This window comes from Cryptotermes secundus, unplaced genomic scaffold, assembly GCF_002891405.2.
Source record: "Cryptotermes secundus unplaced genomic scaffold, Csec_1.0 scaffold1230, whole genome shotgun sequence".
Classification (NCBI taxonomy): Eukaryota; Metazoa; Arthropoda; class Insecta; order Blattodea; family Kalotermitidae; genus Cryptotermes; species Cryptotermes secundus.
In genome coordinates, this window is record NW_019743170.1 from 658,267 (window position 1) to 680,543 (window position 22,277).

At 42.9% G+C, this 22,277-nt stretch overlaps 1 protein-coding gene across 7 annotated transcripts in view; it reads right to left on the reverse strand.

Moving 5' to 3' along the window:
• Nucleotides 1-22,277, reverse strand: part of LOC111874015 (ecdysone receptor) — a 513,347-nt gene that overhangs the window by 19,507 nt on the left and 471,563 nt on the right. For all 7 annotated transcript variants that reach the window (XM_023869122.2, XM_023869123.2, XM_023869124.2 and 4 more), the window contains 3 exons: nucleotides 11,256-11,426; nucleotides 7,027-7,167; nucleotides 3,067-3,194 (listed from right to left, as the gene is read on the reverse strand). In XM_023869122.2, coding sequence (XP_023724890.1) covers nucleotides 3,067-3,194; nucleotides 7,027-7,167; nucleotides 11,256-11,426 — 440 coding nt within the window. The remainder of the gene's footprint in view (nucleotides 1-3,066; nucleotides 3,195-7,026; nucleotides 7,168-11,255; nucleotides 11,427-22,277) is intronic.

Here is a 22,277-nt window from a genome sequence, read left to right on the forward strand (position 1 = left end):
GACTGGAAGTGCATTCACAGTGCACTCAGTTCATGTAAATGTAAACAGCAAAATGGAACTTCAAAATAATCCAGATCATCAGAATGCAAGCTTAACATCTTCCTGAATGGTAAGTTAACTTTAAAAATTAAATTCTATTGAATGTCACCAATAACTCAGGGGAAAAGTTCATTATAACAACATGTGAATTACTACAGTCTATTTATGCATTTAATTAATCATATCTTCCAATCCACTTTCCAGTGGTTCTTTATGAAAATATTCTGTTCTAAAAAATGTTTTGCGGGATGTTATGCTGTGTCAAAAATATCTTTGAGAGTGTATCATCAACAGATAGTGACACCAGTCATTTCCACCATCATCACAATGTTACTGCATTCTATTTACAACATATGATGGAAAACGAAGTAAAAGACTGAAGATACAGTTCAATACATGAGACTACATAGGAATGACATACACTCAGAAATTTTTCAAACTAATTACTGACATATACTTATGTTTTGCAGGATCCTGCTGTCTCCATAAAAAACGAGGGAGCAGATTAGTTCCTTTGAGACAAACATAAACATTTATCAGTCTACATGAGACCACATTCTGAAGACATTAACGTTCACAGCCACCACTGCTGAAATCTCAAATCTCACATCCTATCCTTAAGTTGCCTCAGAGACATCTGGTTTTTATTCTGTCTACAGGAGCTTGAATTCTTACTGTAGTGATGGAGGGTAGATGTGCAATGTAGGTAGGATGGGAGAACAGGCACCTGGCTTAAAATCACGCAAGCCATGTTCCTACTTTCTCTTACCCAAGTATAGTTAAAATCTCATGCGAAAATTAAAAGGGAATTATCCAATATAATAAATCTTTTTTCTGTTATTAGTGATACTGAAGCAAATAAACGAGGATAAGGAAATCATGCCACAAAAATTAACGTCTTCTTTAACTCTAGGTTGCATATAATCAGCAGTTTGACCAACGGAAAAGTCATTAATCAATACAACATAATTTCAGAAAATGTATGTTTTCAGGTAGCATGGGCTTGTTTCTGAAAGCACAATCAACCGGAAACACTTTGGTACAGAAAATGGATACTTTCATCATTCTGTCTGAACCAACAAATGATCCAATAGTCAAAATTTTATAGCACAACCAAACGCAATTTTAACACCAGTTTATTTATGAGGGTGAGTCAAATGAAAACCTTAAATTTGCAATAAAAAATCGAAATTATGCATCATTATCCTGTAAGTTGGTAAGCGTGCTACAAACAGCGTGCAGAATGGCCTGTAGGTTGCAGCATAGTGCAGATGCACGAACACCGTCACAGCACCAGTATAAGATGGCTGCCCCACTTGAGACTTGCACCAGGGAAGAACAGCGTTCTGTTATTCAGTTTTTGTGTAGTGAAGGTGTGAAACCTATTGAAATTTATCGAAGAATGAAGTTTCAGTATGGTGATGCATGTTTGTCACAGCACGAAGTGTATGAATGGAGTAAGAAGTTTGCAAATGGTCTGACTTCAGTGGAAGATGCTCCTCGTCCGGGTCAGGCATATCGAGTTGTGACTCCAGAGAACACTGCAGCAGTTGAAGCCATGGTGAGGGAAAACTGCGGAGTAACACTGAATGAAATTGCAGCAAGTTTAAACATTAGTCATGGTTCAGCACACCACATTGTGCACGATGTGCTCCAGTTTCACAACGTGTCTGCAAGATGGGTACCACGGCAGCTGACTCCTGAATTGAAAGACCGACGTATTAATGCTTGTGAAGAACTTCTGCGGCGCTTTGAATGAGAAGGTGATGACTTCCTTGCCAGAATCGTTACTGCGGACGAAACCTGGGTTCACTTCCACCAACCGGAAACTAAGAGAGCGACCAAGGAATGGCGCCATTCCTCAGCTCCAAAACCGAAGAAGTTTCGAACACAACCATCAGCAGGGAAGGTTCTGCTGACTCTCTTTTGGGATGAAAAAGGCGTCATCTTGGAGCACTACACACCTAGAGGGACCACTGTCACCAGTGCATCATACTCAGATCTCCTAAAAAATCATATTCGGCTGCAATCAAATCAAAGCGACATGGATTGCTGTTCACAGGTATCCTTTTGCAACATGACAATGCAAGGCCCCATACTGCCTGTACAACAGTTGCGACAATCAGTGACCTGCATTTTGAATGTCTTCCTCATCTGGCATACTCACCAGACCTTGCCCCAAGTAATTTCCATCAAAGAAGCAATGGGAGGAAAGACGTTCCATTCTGATGAAGAGGTATGCCACATGGTGCATGAGTGGTTGCGCAGACTACCAAAAGAATTTTTTTCTAAAGGAATTCATGCACTTTGTAAGCGCTGGAGGACTTGCAATGAGCGTGGGGGAGATTATGTTGAAAAGTGATACAGGTTTGTACCACTTCTACACAATAAATAACACTCAAAAAAATATTTAAGGTTTTCATCTGACTCACCTATGTAAATTACTTGGCCTTTAACTGTTTTCCAGCAAGTCTGTAAAAATGTATGCACATCCTCTTACACCAAACACTAAAATTCTTGTTAACATTGCAGTACATAGATTTCAGTCTTCCTGTATGTGACATCATGTAGTCTTGTGCAAAAGTCCCAACATATTACAGGAACCTGTTACCTCCAGGTTACGAAATGGAGGCTGGAGGTTCCTCCAAAATGCTGGTACCTCTGCACCAGAGTAAACATAATTACACTAGAGAAGACAGTCATCTTCAGAAAAATTTTTGTTGACATATATTTCATAACAAATTAAAATGAAATGGTAAGATGACCTTGAGTGAATAGGTGCATTGGGAGTACATTTTGAACAGTGAGGGACACTAATCTCCAGTCTTGCACACAAACGCTAAACTGAGAGGATGATAACAGATGGCACTGCCAACGATTATTTGAGATGTTACAAGTAATACATTGTGTTACTATAGTCTAACAGAAGTGCCATCTTTTGGCTGTCAACCATACGCACATGCACGCATACTGCTGCTGATGATCTCTGATTTATTATAATTATCACTTCTGGAATTATTATCGTACCTTGGGATCTGGCTCCTTCACCAGCACAACTTCTGGTGACCCATTCGTCGTTGAGTTTGGCTTATCCTTGTCTTTCTGCGCTTTCTTCTCTCTTCTCTTTACTGCACACTGGTATTCAGGTACAACACCTGTCAATGCAGAATAACAGAAGAGCTATGAACATAATATCATACAGCCACAGAAAGTTCTATTAGCTGGAGAAGGTTGTCACCCCTTTCTTTGTTACAACAAATAAATATATTAATTAAAGAAATATGTCTGTGCAGGATTTAGTGCTGTATATTTGTTGGGTGGTATGCTGTGGAGGTAGCATGGGGAAGCCCTACAGATCAGCAGTGGGAGATTATTGAATGACCTTGACTGACAATACCTGTAGTTACAAACATTCCGAATGTTCATTCCACAGTAACGCTGAAGGGCATTCACAAGATCATGAAAGGAAACTTGGACAGTGTTCTGCTATCAACAGTTTCTTCTGTGGGGGAGAAAACTGTCTTAAATAAGTATATAATTTTCTAGTACATAAAAAATTAAAGTTTCAGTTTTCTGTTTCTTACTGCAGGCCTAATAGAGAAGATCCAAACATGTTACAAAATGTCATATGTACTCCTGCGCATACATACTGTAGCTACAGCTGTTAAAACAATCTGTAAGTATTGAAGTAAAATTCTGTATGTGATTTGAATCTTCATTCCCAACCTCTTTTTACCACACTTCATTTCCATAGGGTAAAATGTAGGTAATGAGACCACCATGCTTTCAGTGTTTGTGTGCCCAACCATTTCAAGTTTTGAACCAACTGAATGACACAAGCTTGGTAGGAGAACTGTACTGTTTGAGGTCACCTCCAACTGACTGACTGACTCAATGGAGCTGAGTCCCTATTGGGATTCTTGCTCAGATGCTCAAGAATTTCCCAAAATTTTATGGAACCTCAAGGTCCATTACTGGATTCACAACAGACCTCCACTGGTTCCTACCTACTGCCAGATAAATCCACTCAATACCACCCCATTCTATTTCTTTATGATCCACTTTAATAGTAACCTCCCTCCTATATCTAAGTCTTCTTAGCGGTCTCTTTTCTTCTGGCTTTCACACCAAAACCCTTCTCCCACAGGAGTGCTACATGTCATTCCCATCTCATCCTTGTTTATTTGATCATTGTAATTACATTTGATGTAGGGTACAAGTTATGAAGCTGCTCATTATGTAATTCTCCCCAACCCCCTACCATGTTAGGTGGATCCCGTCACCACGGCATGTGTCCTCAGGTTGCTGATGGAAGAGACAGCCTCCAGATATGCGGAGCTGTTGCGAATATACTGAATAAGTAGTTGCAGATATCTGATAAGGGGCGGTCCTCCAGCTTGGGGGTGGAGTGTGGGATTAAGAACTTCCCGCCATAAAAAAATCATTCTGTTACAATATATTCTTCTATAATCGGTGATGATATGGCCCTCAGGCCCTAAGAAAGCCCAAGCAACACAGGTGGGCACACAATCGACCCAGTGGAGGTGTGAGTGCTTAAGGGATGACTCTAAGATGCCCCCTATGTCAGTACTCAGTAACATGGTGGATACACTAACCTGTGAAATAGGAATGACAACAGCGCTGCTAATTTGGAATCCTGAAATGATGTATGGTAAAAGATCTTTGAAAATTATGCATATCTGAGAAGATAACCTTAATTGAAAGCATAAAATAACGATACGATTGTCTTGCAAAATATTGTTTTTAGCCTTAAGGTGGAGAGTGAAAAGTAATTAACCATTTGGAACTAGGCATATGAAAGTTCAGTACAGAGACTTCCTGAAAAACACCAACAAATTAAATATGAAATATTGTTTGTTGGTGAACAATTACAAACATGGAGATGTTGCAGAACTGTGTTAAAATACAGCTCATTTTCACCATTCATAAACAGTGTGTCCAGGTTCTGTTAGGACTGTGTTTATTAAAAATACAAGATGTGAATTATTTTCAAAATTTCACTCTTTTTATTCAAAATAGTCTCCTTCTGAATCAATACATAGCTGGAATCGGTTGAAAGGTTTTCAAAAAGAGTCACTGTACTCCCTTTGTGGAATCGCATTTAAAACTGTGGTAGATTCCCTCTGGATGTCCTGGATGGTGTCTTGACAGTCTCCTTTCACCACAAACTTAACTTTTGGGAACAACCAAAAATCTGTTGGAGCCAAACCTGGCGAATAGCCAAATCTGGCGAATACGGAGGATGATCGAGGACTGTGATTCCTTTTCTGGCCAAAAAAAATTGCGCACGATCTTCGATTTGTGGGGTGGGACATTGTCATGGAGGAGCGACCAGGAACCTTGCTCTTGATATTCAGGTCAAATTTGAAGAATTCTCGCCCATAAACGATTGAGGACTCCGAGATAATAATCAGAATTCGCTGTTTGACCTTCTGGCAGAAATTCCTTGTGAATGATTCCTTTGGAATTGAAGAAAACGGTTAGCAGTGTCTTTACTCGATTCTTTGGCACGCGCACTTTCTTTGGTTTCGGCTCCTTTGGGCTCAACCACGCTGCACCCTGCCGCTTTGTGAGAGGCTCATATTGAAAACATCACGTCTCATCACCACTAACAATCGATTTTGTAAATTTTGTGATCACTTTGGGCCGACTGTAACATGTCTTTTCAGTGTTCCACTCTGGCAGGTTTTTCATCGCATGACAGCGCGTGCAGTTTAACCGCGCACAGACCTTCCGTTTGCCCAAATCCTCGGTCAAAATTTGATGCACAGTACCTTTTGGTATTCCCAAAAGCTCCTCGATGAGTCTTGCAGAAACACATCTGTCTGATGCAAGGATTTCGGTCACTGTTTTCACATTTTCTTCAGTGTGACTTGTTCTCGGCTTTGAAGCACGTGGAGTGTCTTCAATGTCCTCCCTACCATCACGAAATATAGTAAACCATCGAAAAATGTACAAGCGACTCAAGCAATCACTACTGTACACACTTTTCGTCATTTTGTATGCTTCTCCGGCTGTTTTGCCTAACTTCAAACAAAATCTGATGTTCGCTCTCTGTTCAACCGCCATTTTCCGATGAGCGTCAGAACAGTACTGTTACAGTCAAGGTCAGAACACACGATGCAGTGATGCTTGCGCTTTGAAATTATAGACAGCCACGGCTGAAACTTCAAGAATCTTAACGCCACAACTCGCCAACAGATGGCATGGCAAAAAAAAAAAAAAATCCTAACGGATCCTGGACACATCGTGCATGTTACTTATACTCTGGTTGATCCACATGCTGTTCTATGCCCTTGGTTTCCATACATCTTTCCCTCATTGCAGAAGAAACAAAATTTTACAGTCATATATACTCGTACATATATACCAAACAGCAGATATGTGAATACAGAAATTCAACATGTAAGGACAGAAACGAATGGAGGTCTTCATGTAAAGTGCTCATATGCTTTGTCCAATCTAAAGGACAACTGAAGTGTAAGATTTGAGGCTTTCACGGCGGTGACTATGAAGAAAGCAGTCTTCTGGGATTTGGCACCGTGTATATGTGGTGTTAACCGACGTTTCGGAGGAACGTATCGCCCCCATCTTCAGGGTAGAAGAAAAAGTATCAGAAATCTGCAAGCGACAACACCGTGAGAAACGGTAAAGCAGACTGTGACAACTGAAGTGTTTTCTTTTTTCTTATTCAGTTGCAGTCTCAAAATATATGCATAATTCCAAGAAAATTATATAGTTTCTTCAGTATAGCATGTTTCTGCCACTATTTATGGACATCATCAGGTAGTACTTATACAGTCCCTCTCAACTTTCTCTGTTACCCCTCTCCACTGGCCAATGTTTAGATTGGGGGNAATCACACTTAAACCTATACTAAATACAACATTCCATCCTAAAAAAAATAAAAACTAGTTTGTGAGAAGAGAGAACTGTAGCATAAACAGTCAGTGAATACTTCCTTACATTCCGGCCTCATCCCAACGCTGAGGCACTTCTTGAGCCGACACTCTTGGCATTTCCGTCGCATATACATGTCAATTTCACAGTTGTTCCCGTACTTGCACTGGTACACTGCATTCTTTGTTATGCTTCTCCGGAAAAACCCTGAAACAATTAAGATTTACGTGCATGAGACAGATACCCTACATATAATCCATCTAAAACATCTTCCAGGAGCACCAACCTTCAGTATGGAACCTTACAGAAGAAGAGACCAGCATGTCCAATGAGATCTCTGGTATGGTGACTATAGTTCTCACTGTAGGCTAAAAACAGTACCTAAACTAAACTCCATGACTTTAGTCTGCAAGCGAACTATACCGACCGAGCGACCGTCACCCATGGGCGAAGTTAGTGCCAACTTTGGCGATAGAGGGTGTTACGTGGGCACTGCAACGAATCCCCATGGTTGTTAATCTCAGTGTTCTAGACTGGAGCCGCTACTTTTCCATTCAAGGAGCTATTCAGTTATCCTCATGAGGCTGGGTGGACCCCGTTCAAAACCGACGTCTCAGAAAATCTAGTAGCGCCGGGAATCGAACACAGGACCTCTGGTTCTGTAGCCATGAACTCTAACCACTAGAACACAGAGGCGGTAAATAGATCCTAATACCTTTATAATGAGGAATTAGTGATATATGTTATTACCTCAGAATGGTGCACCCTCAGAAATATTTCAGATGTACACAACTATTCTTCACTATGAACAATGTATATAAAATGCTTAATTTTATGCACCATCTTCAGAATTAATATAAATATGTGCTATATACTGTGAAAAACACGGGGTAGAGGTTAATATGCCCATTATTGCAGGTGTTAATATCAACTGCAAAAGTGCTAGATAAGATTACATCGACTGTTATAAAATCAGTATGCCCAAAGAAAGCACTGCTAACCACAAGAACTTCTTTTAACTTGGAAATAACCTGTAACTAAATATAAAGTTTACATAACCACGTACCAACTACAGATGTTTTTTACACCTGGCCTCTGGCTTGTGCTTAAGGAGAAGTGGGGAGAAGTAGGGGGACAGTGATTGCAACTGTATTGTGAGAGGAAGGGGGGGAGGAAGAGTGACATATACAAGAGTTACTTGAGAAATCTGTGAGATTAAGGCGTCGAGACTTGTGAGATCACTGTTGAACTGACGATGCTCTGCAACTAAAGCCCTGACTGATATATACCCATATTCATCCACCCTACAGCCCGTATTTCAGTCACTCAATTCGACCAAATCCATTGTGCATTCTGCTGATAACAGCCAGGTATAGAAACATGGCGAGTTGCTAACGTAGCTAATTCTGACTTCTTCCCAGTATAGCCTGTCTCTTGAAAGCAGGGTCAAAATAAGCTTGCAAGTTCTGTCATTTTCAGGGTTTGTGTTAGATCTCAGGTACCTTAAAAGTGCCAGAGACTGGGCCCCTGATATAATTCACCCTAACAAGCTCTCCCCTATCTGAATTTTGCCCTGCTTTTATGGCATGGATGTCCAGTTGGGAAAGAATGAGAAGAAAAAGGATAAATAAATTGGAAAATAAAATAATGACAAAACAAGCTGGTATGAGTACAGTTTTAGGATAAGCAAAGATTGACTCTCAAAGAAAGTTTTTCAAGATAAAAGTACTAAAATGCTGAAGCAGGCCAGCAGCTTATGAAAGATAAACAGAAAAAAGGACATGGGGAAAAAATATAGGAACAAGAGCTTTGGGAATACAATGGCAGTTGGAGAGGGGCTTACTTGTTTGCTTGCTCGACTGACATAGAGATGGAAACATCATCATCATCATCATCATCATCATCATCATCATCATCATCAGTAATCTGTCAGACGACAGGTCCACAGTCTCTTCCAAAACAATTCCTCCACTTAATGTGATCTAGAGCTTTCTCCTTCAAATGACAGCATCCTCTTCAGTCCCCAAGGTCATCCAGCATCTTCTTGCGTCTTCTTGTCACTTCTATCCGCCCCTCTATCTTTCCTTCAATAACTTCTTTTAGAAGGCAGTTTCTGCGTAAAACATGACCAATCCAATTAGCCTTCCATTTTCTTATTTCGTGTAGGATATTCCTCTGCTCACTGACTATAATTAACACTTCTTCATTTCTCACATAATCGGTCCAACTGATCTTCTCCATCCTTCTCCAACACCACATTTTGAAACTTTCCAGATGTTTCTCATCTACTGCCCTAAGTGTCCATGTTTCAGCCCCATACAGAGCTATGCTCCAAATGTAGCATTTCACTAGTTTCTTCCTCAAATTTAAGTCCAGTTTGCTGGTAAAAATATTCTTCTTCTTGCTAAATGCAGCTTTTGCCATGGCAATCCTGGATTTAATTTCACTAGTACACCTTCCATCATCTGCTAACAAGCTACCCAAATATTTAAACATTTCACATTCTCCAGTTGTTTTTGGTCTATCTTTATTGTGACTGTGGTTGGTTGTCTCGAAATTTTAATTACTTTTGTTTTCTCCACATTCATTTCCATGCCATAGCACCTTCCAATTTCAATTAGTCTATCAATCATGCCCTGTAGCACAGTTTCTTCCTTAGCTATTAACACAAGGTCATCTGCATATTTCACAATTTGAATAATTTGCCCTCCTAATTTGAAGTCTCTGAGCCCATCCAGAGCTTCCTTGGTAAGGCATTCGCTGTACAAATTGAACAGAACTGGTGATAAACAGCATCCTTGTCAAACTCCTCTTCCAATCTGCACGCTTCTTGTATCCCCTCTGTCCAGTCGTACTCTAACTTTCTGGTCCATCTATCATACAATTTGCTGATCAATCTTCTTTCACACCAATCGATACCTGTTTCCTTTAGGATATGCATTAATTTGGTCCAGTTTACACGGTCAAACACACAGCAAACACACAGTTCTTCATCTAAAAATGAATTTGACTATCCCAATGAAGATGATGATAGTCCTTCAGCTAGTCAAGACACCCTTCAACTGTAACAGAATCTGAAGATTCATTACAACGTTTACATGAGTCCATAGAGTTCACTATCATGTGCCAAATGAATCCAGTCAGCAGTCTCCCACTCTCACATCTATGCCTAGGTCTTCTATTCAGTCTCTTCCCTACAGACCTCTGACTAAAATTCTGTAGGAATTTATCTCCCTCACATGCAGTATGCCCCACCCACTTCATTCTCCTCAAGTAGATCATTCTAACATTAAATGGCAAGCTGGCAATTATGAATCTCACAATTACAGTTCTTTCCAGCTTGATATTCTAGAAATGATTATGTTTTGCATCCTACATCATCTTTTCAGGCTGGCATTTGATGTGCAAGATAATATGATGTACCTGAGATGTACATACAGCTAAACAGAGCTGTGAGTTACATTATTTTCTCTGACATTTAAAATTACTTAAAAAAGAGCACAAGCCATAATAGGATGTTTGAAATATTGGGCAAAGTTTATATACATAAAAGCCCTGCACTTTTTAAAGATAATCGATTTTAAATTCTGTGCCAAATTAGTTTGTTGGAGCACAGAATTATAGCCTCCAAGATGACCTGCCAATCTGTGAACCTTCCTAGCCTGGTCCATTCAATACAGTAAGTGGTCTATGGACACAATATACATTGACCAATTCGTATATTGATATCTTACAGGATCATATTTTGTAATTACATCAGTGTGGCGTGAACCCATCTTTTACATTGGTCATTGGCTGATGGTATGTTATATTAAAGATCTGAAAGGTCACACATTTCTTGTTTGTTGCAATAACTCCGGGGTTAAGTTCATTCCAAAAACATGGCAGTTCAGCACATTTAAATATGGAGAAGCTTCCTGGTCATTCTCTCAATCTGGGAAACGTAACTGCAACATCATCTAACACTCTCAAAAAGGTAACAGTACGAGTATAACTGTAAATATCCAAAATGGAAAATACTTCCCTGAATAATGAATTAAAAGAAACTGAATTAATGTTTGTACACATGTTTAGATACGTTCTATAAAACAGGTACAAGTTTCATTCAAATCTGAACAGCTGTTCACAATACCATGTTTTGGACTACATGAGACTGACCAAAACTTTTATATTAAGATTGAGGTCTTCCAGGAAGAAATGTCTGGTATAAGGTTATCAGTGTTTGGGAGGGACCGACTGCCCCTAGCCCCAGGGCTGATGAGTAGTGCAGTTTTAATCAATTCTGAATATCTCACCTTTACACCCCTCACAGGTAAGGGCATTATAATGATAGCCAGATGCTCTGTCCCCACAGACGAGACACAATTCTTCCTGCTGACGTGGAGCTGGGCCCTTCTTCTTCTTGGCATCGCAGCTGTCAAAACTGTGTCCATTAAGACTGCTCTGAGGTGATAAGTCCTCTCGACCTGTAACAATGAATTGTAAAACAGTATATTAACATCCCTCAAGAACTACAGAATCATGTTTATTAATAAACTTGCGGGAATCGGGGGGGGNCACAAAATAGGTACAGGCGTGTTTATGATATAAACAAAAACCAAACTGACAAAACAAACAAATACTTTATTGTGATCTGTTGTGCTGACCACGTGACACCTATATCTTTAAAAGTTGGCACTAATTTCGCTGGCAAGCGGCGGTTGGTAAAATTCTCTTGTGGACTAAAGGCCATGGCGGATCTTATTATGATAGAGTGATACGTTCTTTTAGATGACGTAGGGTGAGACCGAATCCCTTGGTACTGAGGCCTCAAATGGGCCTACTGTACCGGCCCCAGATGAAATAGCTGTAGGAGTGGTGTGAGACTGAGTCACCTGGTACTGCGGACTGAAATGGGGCTACTGTACCAGCCCCTGATGAGCTAGTTGTAGGAGTGGGGTGGGACTGAGTCCCTTGGTACTGCGGACTGAAATGGGACTACTGTACCAGTCCCTGAAGAATTAACTGTGGGAGTGGGGTGAGACTGAGTACGACCAATTATAGTGAGTGGTCACTTTCACAGGTTTCGGTGTTTTAAATCTCGTGATCTTGACTACAGTGATGTCTGAACTTCAGATTATTTCTTATAATCGGCCGTATACACTTATAATAACAATGTCTTTATAAAGGTACCAGCAGACGCCTTTCTACATGCTAGCCATCTTCACTGCCACGTTAACTGCGGTTTGCAAACCACAGCCACCTGTACGAGGTGTGACGTGTCTGGTAACCCTCACCTGTTAATGTTTATCTCTTATTTAGTGCGACTTCGAAAAGTATGTTGTTCTGATTAGTAGGACATACTGTCAATTTAAAATACATTATATGAGTTGAGGTTCTTACAGCAGTGGTAATGATGGGTACTATCTTCTGTGATATAACGCCGTGTAGTCTGCTTGCCACCTTTCACGCTAGCATGTTCCTTGGCATACTCGACCCTGAAGATGGAGGCGACATGTTCCTCCAAAACTTCGGCTGACTTTCAACAGGCTACACGGCGTTATATCCCAGATGATTGTAGTACTCTTCATGTATATGTAAAATTTCTGTAGTTTTGTTTTCTATTGGATTCCCGACATTAAGTGAGGAGCATAGAATGAGGGTGCCTGAGAACGGGATATAAAGGTAAAATTGTCCGTGTACAAATTAAGCACTACGGCATGAAGGCGTAAGGGGAAATGGATGTATAGGTTCACATTATCTTGACCTCGGCACTAGCTCAAGGTGAGTGGTCAGCTCGACGCCCTTGCCGCTTTAACCTCGGGGAGAGAGCCACAGCACCCACTGAATACGTTGGGTGGACCCCAGAGCCGGTCTGGACAGACGTGGAGAAAATTTTGACCCTACCGGGACTCGAACCCCGACCCCTCGGATCGTCCAGCCCGTAGCTACCACCTTGGGAACAGGGTGCTGAGGAGAATATTTCAACCGAAGTGGGATAAAATTGTAGGACGTTTCAGAAAACTGCATGAGGAGCTTCACAACACGTACACTTTGCCAAGTATAATCAAAATGACCAACTCAAGGAGGATAAGATGGGCAAGGCATGTAGCACGCATTGGTAGAAAACGGTATTTTGGTGGGAAAGTTGGAACGAAAAAGACCACAAGGAAGACCTACATGTAGGTGTTAGGATAATATTAAAATTGGTGTTTTTAGAGAAATATGATGGGGTGGCATGAACTTGTTTAATATGACTAATGATAGGGGCCAGTTGCGGGCTTTTGTGAGCATGGTAATGAACCTTCGGGTTCCACAAAATGTAGGGAAATTCTTTAGTAGATGAGCGACTGTGGTCTTCTCAAGGACTCATCTCCATGGCGTTAGTTAATTAAGCAAAGCTGTTCCAGGTATCCACCTCGTCCGTTTCTTGGGCGTAGTCTTCGAACTGGCAGGTCACGGTAGCCGAGCGGTCTAAGGCATGTAGTGTCTTCGCTCGCTTGGAAACTGGGATCGTGGGTTCTAATCCCACTCAGGGCATGGATGTTTAGTTTGTGTGTGTGCGTTTTTCTGTGTCTGTGTACAGGTAGAGGCCTTGCGACGAGCTGATCACCCGCCCAAGGAGTCCTACCGAATGTGTAAGATCTAGAAAAACCGAAGTGAACGGAGAAGTTCATGGAGGTAGGCCTAGGCCCACTGGGCCTGTAGTGCCAAGGGGGAAAAAATCTTCGAACTGACCTGAAGGTCACCCATGCATGGCCTAGTCGAATGGGCTTTGCGAGCTACCCTAAAATAAACTGCCTTAAGTATGAATGGATAATTACAATGAGTCACATTTTTAAGTTCAGGACCTTGCTGGGAAACCGGACGCAGTGTTTGCTTCATGATCGCACCCACAGAAAAGCTTCAGGCCTCCACTCCCGCCCCTCCTGACACTCTGACCACTCATGAGCATCACCACGGCAAACATCTTCAATGACCTTGACATTACTTCACGTCACAAACCCTTCCTCTGACACATCCTGCTGTTACATACGGCATTGAAACACGACCGACACACACAACTACTGCTCACATGATCTGTACTACGGAATCACTTTACTGCTAGGTGTCTGTTTTCCCTCTGAAACTGTCATCTTTACTGAAAGAAACGTCATCAAATTCTGAACAAATGTTAATAGAAGATAATGGATCAGAATTCATCATCATCACCGCCTTCTCCTCTGGAAACTGTTATTGGAATTCCTGCTCGCCATATCGAGGACTTCTCTTTGCTCAATGTCCGCTCTGTCACGTAAACATTGTCCTGCAACACACGCTCCCGCTGCACATGCTGCTTGTAGGGAAACTGACGTACACGCATCGAGCACGAAAACTTTTTCTCTTTATCACATTTTATAATTCTACTTCTTAATTATTAAAATATGAACTGTACTCAGTATGTATGCATACTACGTATATGCCCTTCACAATGGCCGCGCGGTCTAAGCTATGAACTGTCTTCGCTCGCTCAAACGCTGGGATCGTGGCTTCGAATCCCACACAAGGCATGGATGTCTGTGCGTTTAGTGTGTAGATAGCGGCCTTGTGAATGGCTGATCCCCCGTCAAAGGAGTCATTCCGACTGTGTATAGGATTAAGGAACTGACGGTACGAGCTATACATAGATGCACATATGCACGTGTTTATCGCAACACAACTGACGGCGTCAATGCACTTACCGAATTGTTAATATTGTCTAAACCATAAAAGTTGGCATTCTTTCGCCAGTGCTTCCTTACAACTAGCTAGCTCAGTCGGTATAGCGACGAGCTATGGGTTGGACGGCCCGGGTTAGATTCTCGGCAGGGCAAGATTTTCTCTTCTCCACAGCGCCCAGAACGGCTCTGGTGTCCACCCAGCTTCCTATCCAGAGGGTACAAGTTAAACGAGGTAAGAATACGGTCCGGAACACGGACACTCTGAAGTGTTTCGTGGGTTTCCTTAGTCCCTCCAGACAAACGTCCGGAGAGTACGTACATTACATCATGATTCCTTTGTTCTTGGAGCCTCCCCGATCAACATTCACCGGTCATCCTATCACTCGACGCCATATACTCGGAGACGCTGACAGCGTTACACAATAGCCTAAAAAAATAAGCAACGTCCGCCGGTTCTTACTTTACTCAGCGACGGCAACGCTTCAGTCAATATAAAACAACTAGTTCTAATCGCCTACTTTCCTTTCTCTACGAATCTAGAACTGGTTTCAGCACGTACCGCATAGAAAATACGGCCTCCAACAGTTCTATTCTTGCGTGTGTATTCGTTGCCGCGGATAGTGTTTACCGAGCCGTTGCCTACCAATGTCCGTCTCTTCGGTAACTACCAAAGCGGACTAAAGGGTTAGAGGGATAATGGCCTACTATGGCCTTAGCGTGAAGAAAACTATGAAAAACATCAGACAGGCACTCAGTGTCTGGCCGACACTCGAACTGGGAGCCCAAGACGGATTACCGTTTGAGCTGCTCCGGTCGACCAACTCAAGCGTCCTCGGTTCGTAGCCTGTGCAGACGCTTGTCATGACTGCGACGTTCTTTTATAATTCTTTTTCTTGTTTCTGTTCAAGGAATTTCTTCCCTTCCCCCGGTTTCAAAATCGTGTCTCGGAAAACACCCTTGTCAGAAACACCGGAAGTGTGTGTGTGTGTGTGTGGGGGGGGGGCAGATCTGGAGCACACGGGGTTAAGAAAATGTTAAGGGGGTTCGTCACCTCTTTGTCTGCGTTACTGAATCTTACGCTCACATTTAAAGTGGGGATTCCTTCCATTTTGTTTGGCTCCTATCAGAGAAATAATGAAATATTAAAACACTTTTAGCCGGTCTCGGTTACTGTCTTCGCTCGCTCGGAAGCCGGGATCGAGGTTCGAATCCCACACAAGGCATGGATGTTTGGTGTGTGCATGCGTTTATTCTGTGTTTGTGTTCTGTGTTTAGGTAGAGGCCTTGCGACGAGCTGATCACCCGCCCAAGGTGTCCTACTGAATGTCTAGGATCTGGTAAACCGAAGTGAAACGGAGAGTTTCATGGAGGTAGGACAAGGCCCAAACTGAGGCTGTAGCGCCAAAGAAAAGAAAAACATCGTGTAAGTTCTTGTAATGAAACTACGTGTAGCCGCAACGTAAGCACTAACTTCTGTGGTAGTCTGCAGTAATTCGTATCGGCCTGTACTTCACTATTCTGTGTTTATGTTTGCATAAACTCGTTTTCCCTTACACACGGCTTCCCGAGTTATGAACGATCGCTGTACATGCAGACACAAACACACGTCACAATCTGCTGTTAGGACGACGGAATGTCATCAGTTGATGACATCATACTCGACACTAGGGTCTTCTGGGTTGTACCGTCATGTAGTTCGGAGAGAGTCCAACGTTTCGGAGGTACATCGCTCCCATTTTCAGTGTCATGGTAAACCAAGCAAGAAACACGCATAATCAGACGGAAAGCTTGACTTACTTTTCAGCCATGAAGATGGAGGCGATGTGCTACTCTGAAACGTCAGGCTCACTCTTAAACTAAACGGTGTTTAGTATTCATGTTCAGTCATCATAACCTCAGATCGAAGCTGCTAGATTTTTAACGCACTTCCAGTATCCATACGCCGGTGGGAACTTGAGACTACTTACACAGGGATTTTCTTATTCTGAGGTTGCCTGTATGCTGTGTGACGCACGCTGGTTCGCGGTGTAGACCGACTTTTGTAGGATACTCTAAAGGGTTAACTACTGAAACCTGTTCAAGTGGAAAGACATAGCTGAGGGAATCTTGTTCTGCGGGGTCGGAAACCTGATGCAAAACAGAGAGAAGCCTCACTGCATATTCTGCTCCGGTGGGGGTTAACTACCCCAATCGCATATAATTTGTTGTTGATTCTTGGGAGGCATTAGGAACGGCTCCGCGTCTCTCCGTTCTATAGAGAGGAAACGCACGAAGTTGCCTGCCTCATCTCCCAAACGATTTTACGCAAGGCACAATAGATCACTGTGGTCGCGGTGCAAGGGCCAAGAAGGCCCACCCCTTATACAGTCATTCAAGGTATAAAAACGAAAATGTATCCCTGTAACAGGTCGTGGAAGCCCATAGGGTTGTGAGACGTCGAGGCTCCCACATTTTCTAGACAACAGGTTCACAGATGGCGGTGAGGTTGTCAGCCTTACGCGCCGGCCGCCCTTTATCCCCAGGAAGGGGTCAAAATGTAAGGGGAGATGAATGAATCGTAAACGATCTGGAAGGAAACTGTCGTGGTCCTGGCTCAAGAGACTGAAGGAAGCCTGTCGGTACATCCGGTGTCCAGAGTTTCGAACCGAGTACCTGCAGAATATGATTCAACGGCGTTACGCTTATACCAACCCATTCTGTATACCTACGAGGGAGGGTTAGTAAATAGGTCACAAATGGAATTAAAACTTCTGTAATGGACGTAATAGGTTTTCTATGGATTTTTTTAGGGAGCGCGCGGTAGCGTAGTTAGTTGAGGCACTATGCTACAAACCGGGAGGTCGCGAGTTCAAGTCCCGATGAGGTCATTGGATTTTTTCAATTGACCTAATCCTTCCGGCCGCACTATGGCCCTGGGGTCGCCTCAGCCTCTAACAGAAATGAGTACCGGGAATTAATTAAATAATTTTCCTGGTGAGTAAAGCGCGGCCGGCGCGTAAGGCTGACACTTACCGCCATCTTTGAGCCGACTGTTTAGATAATGTGGGACCCTCAACGTATCACAACCCTGTGGGCCTTCACGGCCTGTTACAGGGACAGACACTATGGACGCCATCTTTGAGCCGACTGTTTAGATAATGTGGGACCCTCAACGTCTCACAACCCTATGGGCCTTCACGGCCTGTCACAGGGATAGCTTTACTTTATATATATATCACTAGGTAGCAACAGAGCCCAGTTTCATTACAGTGTAGATAGCAGACGCGCTGGTAGCTGAGGCACGGATATGCGAGGATATGGACTGGACTCAGCTCTCTCAGGATAGCGACCAGTGGCGGAATCTTGTGAACACGATAAACTTTGGGTTACATAAAATGCCGAGGCTTTCTTGAGTAGCTGAGTAATCATCAGCTTCTGAAGGACTCAGTTAAACAGATTATCGCCCTAAGGTGTGGCACTACTGGCAGATTCTTCAGCACCCAAGTTCGCCTAACGTAACTGACATACACAACATACACGACATACACAATTCGGTGGCCTGTTATTTCAGACATGTTTCCGGGAGAATCGTAGGTTAGCAAAAGTACACATGGGTTCAACAGTGGAAGGGAGAAGAAAATGGATATTATCTCTACTGAATTCTATGGGGCGAAATGTAACAAGCAGATAGGCACTGTACCCTAATGCCCTGAGACAAGGGATTGTGTGGTAGAAAAGAGCAAACAAACACAACCAAATCAGAACGAAAATTTCCACAAACTGAAACAAGGTTTGGACACAGTCTCTCTGTTATCTTGGGGTCGCGTTTCTCAAAGCTCGTTGCCAACTTTCTGACCAACATTTATCACACAACCATCTGCTCTTAAGCCCTAAAGGTGCATATAGTAACTTACTGCTTGCACATATACAGAGCCAGAAAGGTTGCTGAAGCAGAAGCATTCCTGGACTTTATTCGGGAGGCGTCCGATTCGAATCTCGAATAATAAACCGACTATGCTCATTCAGGTATATTCGTGGTTCTCTTCAGTCAGTCGCGTACAAATGCCAAGTTAGTACCGTGACCTCTTCCTTCTAAATCCGTTCCAATTCATTCTTGACGATCATCCCATCATTCGACTCCATATCCTCTTGAGTTATTACTGCGTCGCTTAATAAACCATGAGTAAACCTTGGCCTCCTTTACTGCGCATGCCCAGCCTTTTCTTCAGTCTCCATCTACTTATCTTCGTCAGATAATCCCAAAGCTGGCAGACTGGGACTACCTTCCATCTGGCCAGACCTGTCTATTTTGCATGACACTATCAAGAACTTAAGCTCCCACCAGAACATGACTGCAAGTGCTCAGGGGAAGCAGACATCTCAACCACATGACACATAATACATGTCACAGTAATAAAAACTACCACAACAAAACCCATCCCTGTAACATGCGCAGGCTTCCTCATTTTCTAGACAGTCGGCTCACAGATGGCTGAGAAAGGTGGCCTTACGCTCCGGACGCCCTTTACCTTCAGAAAGAATCCGGGTACTCATTTCTGTTAGAGGCTGAGTCGACTCTAGGGCCATAGTGCGGCTTGAATAATTAGGTCAATCGAAAAAAATACAATGACCTCTTCGGGAATCGAACCCACGACCTTCCTATTTGTAGCAAAGTGCCTCAACCAACTACGCTACTGCGTGCCTCATGGAAAACTACTACACTGCGTTTAATACATCTCTGAGGATATATATTCACCATCAGATGGTGGCGTATATCTTCGTGTCGTCATTAAAGAAATTACCCAAATGTATTTTAAACATACGGGTGATTCAAAATTATTGTCGGGGTTTCTGTTTATACGCCATGGAATCACAGAAAATAATTCAGAATGATGGGAAATAAAATCGCTATGCCGGAGATCTCGCTGAACACACAGGGACTTTTCTTGTGTAAGGTTACTTGCTCGGAGTGTAATATACACGCCAGAGACAAAATAACTGACAAAACTACGTCTTTCCGCGACAACTGGAAAGTTTCGTCCAACAATTTTAACGAGTACCATGGATATTATACCAGTAACTGCAAACAAACGAACTCAGTACAATAAACTCTTTTCGGGCCATCAGCCACGTCAATGGGGATTTACCATTTCGGAGAGTGTCTCCGTTTCCATCCTCAGAAATTCTGATAAATGACGCGTCCACACTATGTACTTATACCACAGCCCTGTTCTCGACTGTCCCAGAGCCTCTCGCTGATGATACATCCCTCAACCCCTGATGATAGGAACAGATACACTCCACACTGATATGACTGGCGGTCCGAGAAGACTTCACTGCTTACTATCGTCGTAACACCCTCAATTCATAATAAGTCAATGTTACAGGATGTCCTTTGATCGCTGAGCGCCTACTCGGTTCAATACAGATGCAAACACTCAGTTTCTCATAGAATTCGGGATAATATATATAAATATTGTGACGTATAGAGCCACTGCTAGGCAACGGCTCGATAAACACATTCCCGCGGAGTCTGATTCCTGGTAAATAGCCCGTAGCTGTAGTAATGCCTACAACAACACGCGACGATAGAGGACATCCATTGCTAGGCAATGGACGCGTTTTCCGCGAGGTCCGCCCCGAGGCTATATAACAGTGACTCACGCAAACCCTGTGTAGAGGCGGGGTCGAATACCTCCACCGTGATCCTGCGAGTCGTAGGAGGCGACGAAAAGGGAAGTCTCGAAGCTGAGACAGTAAAATATGGTCATGAGTCCCAAGGTACTCGGACCCAAGAAAGACTGCGCTGACAAGGGCCAGCAGCATATACAAAAGACAGACCCGTCCTCTCACCAAGAAGGGCGCCCCACAGAAACAAGACCGTAACTGTCAAATGGTAATAATCAATATCTGGGGCTCGACACCAAGACTTATTGAGTGACTGTCAGTCACAATGTGATTTTGACTCTGACTTTGAGCCCGGATACGTGACAACATAACAAGTCGTTTATGGCAGGGCAACCGGGAAATTGGGATCGATTCGCGAAACGGGCAGGAAGTTTACTTCTTCTACAGCGTCCAGATGGGGCTCACAGAGCCTCCTATCCAATGAGTACCTGGGGATCCTTCCCGTGGGGGATAAAGCGGCTGAAGGGTGAATCTGGTCACTCATCTATATCTAGTGCAGAGGTCACTAATGACGAGGCAGTACGCCCAATCTCCCACGTGCCTTCGTGGCGTGGTGCTTAAGTAAATAACTGAGTACAGGGACAACTTTTAATAGTAACAGGGGAGCTGTTAGCCGTGCACTCACTTCATCCTTATTCAAGTCCAAATGTTTTCCTGAGCACGCTGTTCTCAAACTTTGTGAAGTACTTTCTTCTCACTAAAGATGCCACGTTTAGAAACTTACAGTTCATTCTTCGCGGTCTCGATTATCGATTACGTCATTGATTTTTCAATTAACCAAACCCTTCCAGCCGCACTATGGCACTGGGGTCGACTCAGCCTCTAACAGAAATGAGTACCAGGAATATTCCTGAGGGATAACGGGCAGCCGGCGCATGAGGCTGACAATCTCACGGCCATCTGTGAGCCGACTGTCTAGAAAAGATGGGAGCCTCGACGTCTCACAACTCCATGGGCCTCCACGGCCTGTTACTGGGATAGTCACAGACAAAAACACTGTCTGTTGTTATGATCTCAATTATCGAACCAAGCCATGGGAAGTTACACTTCACGGCACAACGGGGATCGAATCGTGGGGCGTCATGCTTTATAAGGCGCAGTCGAAACAATTTCTAAATTGAGAAATACTTTACTAGAACTCGCAGACCCATAAAAGCAACCGGTATACAGAGTGACAAATAAAACAACTATTCCTTTTTTTTTTTAATTAAAGGTTCTAAATATTCGAATCGAACTCGGGTATATTGTGCACAGAAAACCTAGGTTTGTGTTCGCAAAGATATATGATTATGATTGGTTCGTTACATTTAAACATACTTTCCATTTAGAATGTTAAGAGTAGCATATTATTATTATACAAAATTATAATTTTGCCTGTGGTTCTGTAGGGGCGTGAAACTTTGTTTCTGACAATAAGGGAGGAACAAAGACTGAGGGTTTTGAGAACAGGGTGTTGAGGAGAATATTTGCACCGAAGAGAGATGAAGTGACAGGGTGGAGAAAACTGCATAATGGCGAGTTTCATAACTTGTACTCTTCTCCAAGTATAATTAGAATGATCTGGTCGAGGATGAGGTGGGCAGGGCAAGTAGCAAGAAGGGGGAGAAGAGGAATGCCTATAGGATATTGGTGGGAAAGCCAGATGGAAAGAGACCACTGGGAAGACCAGGGCGTAGGTGGGTGGACAATATTAAATGGATGTAGGAGAGATAAGATGGAATGGGATTGTATGGATTGGATTGATTTGGCTCAAACTCCGAGATTTTAGTCCGCAAGCGAACTATACCGACCGAGCGACCGGTTTAGTGGTTTAGTGAAATTTGGTGGCAACATTTGCGGATAGAGGCTTTCGCGTAGTCAGCGCAATGAATCCCCAAGGCCGTTAATTTCGGTTTTCTAGACCGGATCAGCTATTTCCTTGAAATAGCTCCTCAATTATCATCACGAGACTGAGGGGACACTGTTTCAGAC